At 41.1% G+C, this 8,063-nt stretch overlaps 1 protein-coding gene across 1 annotated transcript; it reads right to left on the reverse strand.

Annotated features, from left to right (window-relative positions):
- Positions 1–697: 697 nt before the first annotated feature.
- LOC117343409 (cysteine-rich, acidic integral membrane protein-like) lies at positions 698–2,431 on the reverse strand. Its single transcript, XM_033905751.1, has one exon. The coding sequence runs from the start codon at positions 2,429–2,431 to the stop codon at positions 698–700; it is 1,734 nt and encodes a 577-aa protein (XP_033761642.1).
- Between the last annotated feature and the right edge of the window lie 5,632 nt (positions 2,432–8,063).

The following is an 8,063-nucleotide window of genomic DNA, read 5'->3' on the forward strand; positions in this document are numbered from 1 at the left end:
CCCACCCCTACCTACCATCCTACCCACCCTACCTACCACCCTACCCACCCCCACCTAGCACCCTACCCACCCCTACCCTACCCGCCCCTACCCAACCCACCCCTACCTACCATCCTACCCACCCTACCTACCACCCTACCCACCCCCACCTACCACCCTACCACCCCTACCCTACCCACCCCTACCCCACCACCCTACCACCCCTACCCTACCCACCCCTACCCACCCCTACCCTACCCACCCTACCCTACCACCCTACCCACCCCTACCCACCCCTACCCTACCCACCCCTACCCACCACCCTACCAGCGCCTACCCTACTAACCCTACCCACCACCCTACCAGCCCCTACCCTATCAATCCTTCTCCTCTGGGCTCTCTAGGACTTACCACGAATGACTATGCAGTATACAGCCAGGTCTATGAGGAACACATCACCATAATAACGACCAACAAACATATAGAAAACTCGTATTCGTAATGATTGCATCAACTCGTGGTCGATAGCTGTCCTTGGACAGTGGTCATTTGTCAGGCTCAGTAGTTACAAATGGCGCATTGGTCAACTATTTATTTTATCAGCGACTTACAGTAGACCAGCAGTTTAATTTTGCATTACATTAAAAATCTAAAAATGGCAATGTCACAATTTAACCTCATAGATGACAAGGTCACATTACATCCCCAGATGACAAGGTCACATTACATCCCCAGATGACAAGGTCACATTACAATCCCCAGATGACAAGGTCACATTACAGCCCCTAGATGACAAGGTCATATTACAGTCCCCAGATGACAAGGTCATATAACAGTCCCCAAATGACAAGGTCATATAACAGTCCTCAGATGACAAGGTCACATCACAGTCCCCAGAAGACAAGGTCACATTACAGTCCCCAGATGACAAGGTCACATTACAGTCCCCAGATGACAAGGTCACATTACAGTCCCCAGATGACAAGGTCACATTACAGTCCCCAGATGACAAGGTCACATCACAGTCCCCAGATGACAAGGTCACATTACAGCCCCTAGATGACAAGGTCACATCACAGTCCCCAGATGACAAGGTCACATTACAGTCCCCAGATGACAAGGTCACATCACAGTCCTCAGATGACAAGGTCACATTACAGTCCCCAGATGACAAGGTCACATTACAGCCCCCAGATGACAAGGTCATATAACAGTCCTCAGATGACAAGGTCACATCACAGTCCCCAGAAGACAAGGTCACATTACAGTCCCCAGATGACAAGGTCACATTACAGTCCCCAGATGACAAGGTCACATTACAGTCCCCAGATGACAAGGTCACATCACAGTCCTCAGATGACAAGGTCACATTACAGTCCCCAGATGACAAGGTCACATTACAATCCCCAGATGACAAGGTCACATTACAGTCCCCAGATGACAAGGTCACATTACAGTCCCCAGAAGACAAGGTCACATTACAGCCCCCAGATGACAAGGTCACATTACAGTCCCCAGATGACAAGGTCACATTACAGTCCTCAGATGACAAGGTCACATTACAGCCCCCAGATGATAGGGTCACATTACAGTCCCGAGATGACAAGTTCATATTACAGTCCCCAGATGACAAGGTCATATTACAGTCCCCAGAAGACAAGGTCACATTACAGCCCCCAGATGACAAGTTCATATTACAGTCCCCAGATGACAAGGTCATATTACAGTCCCCAGATGATAGGGTCACATTACAGTCCCGAGATGACAAGTTCATATTACAGTCCCCAGATGACAAGGTCATATAACAGTCCCAAGATGACAAGGTCACATTACAGTCCCCAGATGACAAGGTCACATAACAGTCCCAAGATGACAAGGTCACATTACAGTCCCCAGATGACAAGGTCACATAACAGTCCCCAGATGACAAGGTCACATTACAGCCCCCAGATGACAAGGTCATATTACAGTCCCGAGATGACAAGTTCATATTACAGTCCCCAGATGACAAGGTCACATTACGGTCCCCAGATGACAAGGTCACATTACAGTCCTCAGATGACAAGGTCACATTACAGCCCCCAGATGACAAGGTCATATAACAGTCCTTAGATGACAAGGTCACATTACAGCCCCCAGATGACAAGGTCACATTACAGTCCTTAGATGACAAGGTCACATTACAGCCCCCAGATGACAAGGTCACATTACAGCCCCCAGATGACAAGGTCATATAACAGTCCCCAGATGACAAGGTCACATTACAGTCCCCAGATGACAAGGTCACATCACAGTCCCCAGAAGACAAGGTCACATTACAGTCCCCAGATGACAAGGTCACATTACAGTCCCAAGATGACAAGGTCATATTACAGTCCCCAGAGGAGAATGTCGCAATACTGCTACCAGATTGCATGCCGTTATCTTGCTTCCGGTTAATGGTTTGTATCATTGTTGTTCTATTATTTATTTGTGAATGGTTATATGTCTGTATTTTGTATAACTTGAAATTGATGCTGGTATATTTCTGGGATCAAACAAAATTAGCGCTGTGAACACGTGGTTACTCATTCTATCACGTGGTATTCCCACCGGCCTGACGCCCTGACAGCCGCGCCGTCAACTGTCGACCAGCACGCCTCACCTTACCGTGTCTGGGGTGATAGCGACACCACGGAGGCATTTGAAAGATTTCCTGAAAGAAGACCGTTGCGATTTGTCTGAATTAAATCCTAAATGTGTTCCGTGTTTTCGCCCATACCGTCTCCGGATCAAAGCTTAGGAGAGCCACAAAATTACGACACGAAGTACAAAAACGGAAACGAGACATAAATACGGAAAAGCATCTGGTCACGTGCTACAGTGAATTCCCGACATGTGCAGCTGCATGGCATCGCCGCATTAGTTTTAACGGAAGTACGAGGTCACGTGCCTGGCAGTACATCGGGGTTTGTATGTAACAGACGAACTCCGAATGAAAGTTGATTACATGTAGAAGACAACGGCAACTAAGATCTAACTGAAGGGCTAGGTCTTATTGTCATTGAAGAGGATCACTAAGATCTCACTGAAGGGCTAGGTCCCATTGTACAGGATTACTAAGATCTCACTGAAGGGCTAGGTCCCATTGTACAGTATAACTAAGATCTTACTGAAGGGCCAGGTTCCATTGTACAGGATTACTAAGATCTCACCGAAGAGCTAGGTCCCATTATATATACAGGATTACTAAGATCTCACTGAAGGGCTAGAACCCATTGTACAGGATTACTGAGATCTCACTGAAGGGCTAGGTCACATTGTACAGGATTACTCAAATCTGACTGAAGGGCTAGGTCCCATTGTACATGATTACTGAGATCTCACTGAAGGGCTAGGTCCCATTGTACAGGATTACTGAGATCTCACTGAAGGGCTAGGTCCCATTGTACAGGATTACTAAGATCTCACTGAAGGGCTAGGTCCCATTGTACAGGATTACTGAGATCTTAATGAAGGGCTAGGTCCCATTGTACAGGATTACTAAGATCTCACTGAAGGGTTAGGTCATATTGTATAGGATAAGTGAGATCTGACTGAAGGACTAGGTCCCATTGTACAGGATTACTAAGATCTCACTGAAGGGCTAGGTCCCATTGTACAGGATTACTATGATCTCACTGAAGGGCGAAGACCCTATGTACAGGATTACTAAGATCCGACTGAAGGGCTAGGTCCCATTGTACAGGATTACTAAGATCCGACTGAAGGGCTAGGTCCCATTGTACAGGATTACTAAGATCTTACTGAGTGGCTCGGTCCCATTGTACAGGATTACTAAGATCGTACTGAAGGGCTAGGTCCCATTGTACAGGATTACTAAGATCTAACTGAAGGACCAGGTCCCATTGTACAGGATTACTAAGATCTTACTGAAGGGCTAGGTCCCATTGTACAGGATTACTAAGATCTCACTGAAGGGCTAGGTCCCATTGTACAAGATTACTAAGATCTCACTGAAGGACTAGGTCCCATTGTACAGGATTACTAAGATCTCACTGAAGGGCTAGGTCCCATTGTACAGGATTACTAAGATCTGACTGAAGGGCTAGGTCCCATTGTACAGGATTACTGAGATCTCACTGAAGGGCTAGGTCCCATTGTACATGGTTACTATGATATCACTGAAGGGCTAGGTCCCATTGTACAGGGTTACTAAGATCTCACTGAGGGGCTAGGTCCCATTGTACAGGATTACTGAGATCTTACTGAAGGGCTAGGTCCCATTGTACAGGATTACTAAGATCTCAATGATGGACTAGGTCCCATTGTACAGGATTACTAAGATCTCACTGAAGGGCTAGGTCCCATTGTACAGGATTACTAAGATCTCACTGAAGGGCCAGGTCACATTGTACAGGATTACTAAGATCTTCCTGAATACAACTGTCAGTATGATTTCATCAGACAGAGAGTTTTCATGTAATTAACTGACGATCACAGCAGCTTAAACGTAAAAAATGAAGATCACGTTGACGAGGAATGACGTCACGTCGACGTCCTTAGCCATAATACGGTAAATACCATATAAGGACATAAGCTGACATTTAGTCAGGAAGGATAAGTGATTATGTCGCTTTGACATGTACGGAGCGATAAGTACCGCGGTGTGGAGCCATTCAGTAGTTACCGGAGGACGGAATGGCTGCCTGTAGCTCTGCCATTACGATGTCTCGCTATGTACGATTTCTCCCAGACGAAGTTGATGAAAATTTAGCACATAAATCAAATAAACAGGCCCCTTTTCTATAGAATGAAGGATAGACGATATCGCTCGTGTTAACAAGAGGCCGCAAACATGTATTGTCTGACATTGATTGCAGGAATCGAACTCGCCCGACTACAGGTTTTCTTTTTTGAAGTCGTCACCGAACGCACCAACATTTTTCGGATGGCCGCTTTGAATTAAGTAAACCGTTTCGTGACGTAACCTTTAAAACGGCAGCGTCCCATGATAACGAGGTTATGACCGCCAACCAACCTTGTCAGTAGCCATTGTTGCAGTTTAATATAATCGCCGTATTGACTAAAATATTAAGTTCCCCAGGGGAAAAGAAAAACCCTAAATTCAATTGTGAAAGTTTGCATTTACTTATCATTGCAATGGCCGTTGTATTATATCCCCCGACAAGCCGGGAGATCCATAGTGACGGTAACATCCATTAGACACCGGGGTAACCTCCACCACACACGCTCTGACCAATCTGTCTTGATTTATTCAACCTCCCTGATTCTATTAGTTCGTGTTCTATTGTTTTAAAATTCTATTGTGACCGGACGGACGCAGACAATGGGAGCAGTAGCTCCCTGTCCTCCAAAATTACTGTTATATATCAGGAATATATAGATCGCTGCAATACCTGGTTCCGATAAGCATCTAAGTAACTATTAAATTTTATCTTTTAAAGACAAACAAATATTTCAGGTTTAAAATATGAGAGAAAGTATCCCCTTTCATGATCTGTTTTGTATTTTAGCGTTTTATAAATTGAATTATATAAAGCCATTCCAGTAAAACCATGTTAATTAATTAAAAAGGTCCATGAACAGACAATATTGGACAATATCAAAATACAACTCACCACTTAATTGGATTGTCTTTGATTTTTTTTTTAAAGCCATGTTGTTAATTTAATCAGGTACGCAAAATGTCTATACAATGTAGATACAAGATATTCCCTGTTTTGATGTCAGCATAAAATATTTTCTCCGAAAATGTCTGTGGGAGGAACGTGTCTGAGGCAGATTCAATTGAGTAAATCATACTTTAAAAATGCCTGCGGTATAGTTTGGAAAACCTATTGATAATCTGAAAACCACGGAAAGGAGAGATTGGTGGAATTGACGAGAGTCAGACTGATAACAGTAGTAAGAAATTCGGTTTAGATCCTAACAAGATAGGTCCTGAGATCCAGGGTATCCCGTCAATTAAAACATGTCGTGAGAATACATGTTATTCTTAGCTATAGTGACCACTCACAGAACAGTGTCTTTTGTCAGTCAATATCACTTTAGCAAATTTCTGTATTCCATATGTCAATCATATGATTAAGTTCCACGAGTCAATCATATGAGTCAATCACATAAACTATTCCTGAGTCAATCATAGGAGTCATCCCGTGAAAAAACAATCGATTTGTCCATTGAGTCAACCAATGAATCAATCACATGAGTAAATCCCCCGAAACAATCATGAGTCAATACTTTGAGTCACTAAAATGAGTAAATCCCATAAAACAACGGCATGAGTTAATCCCCTGAAACAAAACCGAGTCAACCCCTTAAGTCACTAACATGAGTATAAATCCCATAAAACAAGCATTTGAGTCAGTCACATGAACAAACCATGAGTCAATCCTAAGATTCATTTCTTGAAAAAAATCATGTACCAATCCTTTGAGTCCATCCCATGAGTCAATCGCATTAGTCTACCCCATGAGTAAATCCCATGAGTCAGTGCCTTGAGTCAATAACATGAGTCAATCGTATGGGTATATCCTATCATTCATCAGCTTCTGTCAAGGAATCTGACGATACCTGTAAATATGATGACCCAGACACAGAATGTCGTATCATAGAAAGGCAGCAAACATGTGGTTAGGGCCACCAATTCTAATTGTTCTTCCTCCATGATTAAAGTTTTACCACACGGTACGTTATTTAGTCGTTAAAACGTGGTTTGTAGAAAAATCATCAAAAGTTGGTTACAATTATTTGACAACAGCTGATTCCCCAAACAACCAGCCGCAAATATATTGTAAATATAGTGTTGTAAATATGGTGCTGTAAACATAGTGTTGTAAACATATTGTTGTAAATATAGTGTTGTAAACATAGTGTTGTAAACATAGTGTTGTAAATATAGTGTTGTAAATAAAGCGTTGTAAATATGGTGTTGTAAATATGGTGTTGTAAATATAGTGTTGTAAATAGAGTGTTGTAAATATAGTGTTGTAAACATAGTGTTGTGTAAATAAAGCGTTTTAAATATGGTGATGTAAATATAGTATTGTAAATATAGTGTTGTAAATATAGTGTTGTAAATATAGTGTTGTAAATATGGTGTTGTAAATATAGTGTTGTAAATATAGTGTTGTTGTAAATATAGTGTTGTAAATATGGTGTTGTAAATATAGTGTTGTAAACATAGTGTTATAAACATAGTGTTGTAAATATAGTGTTGTAAATATAGTGTTGTAAACATAGTGTTGTAAATATAGTGTTGTAAACATAGTGTTGTAAATATAGTGTTGTAAATATAGTGTTGTAAATATAGTGTTGTAAATATAGTGTTGTAAATATAGTGTTATAAACATTGTGTTGTAAACATAGTGTTGTAAACATAGTGTTGTTAACATAGTGTTGTAAATATAGTGTTGTAAATATAGTGTTGCAAATATGGTGTTGTAAATATAGTGTTGTAAATATAGTGTTGTAAATATAGTGTTGTAAATATAGTGTTGTAAACATAGTGTTGTAAATATAGTGTTGTAAACATAGTGTTGTAAACATAGTGTTGTAAATATAGTGTTGTAAATATAATGTTGTAAATATAGTGTTGTAAACATAGTGTTGTAAATAGAGTGTTGTACATATAGTGTTATAAATATAGTGTTGTAAACATAGTGTTGTAAATATAGTGTTGTAAATATAGTGTTGTAAATATGGTGTTGTAAATATAGTGTTGTAAATATGGTGTTGTAAATATAGTGTTGTAAATATAGTGTTGTAAATGTACTGTTGTAAATATAGTGTTGTAAATATGGTGTTGTAAACATAGTGTCGTAAATGTATTTGAACCGATTTGGATGTAATATATAGCTTGATTGGAACAGGGCAGTTTTGCATTGGAGATACAATTTGTTTAGCAGTGAGGTTTACGGGTGTTACGTTTTGATTCGCATGTAATAAAGGAAATACAGGGACAGAATTTCCAGTGTTTTGACAATTCGAAGTTCGTTCAGGGATGGGGTTACCAGAGTTCAGGAATAAGACTACCATAGCTCATGGATGGGATACCAGAGTTCAGGAATTTAATTATTATA

This window comes from Pecten maximus, chromosome 15, assembly GCF_902652985.1.
Source record: "Pecten maximus chromosome 15, xPecMax1.1, whole genome shotgun sequence".
Taxonomy (NCBI): domain Eukaryota; kingdom Metazoa; phylum Mollusca; class Bivalvia; order Pectinida; family Pectinidae; genus Pecten; species Pecten maximus.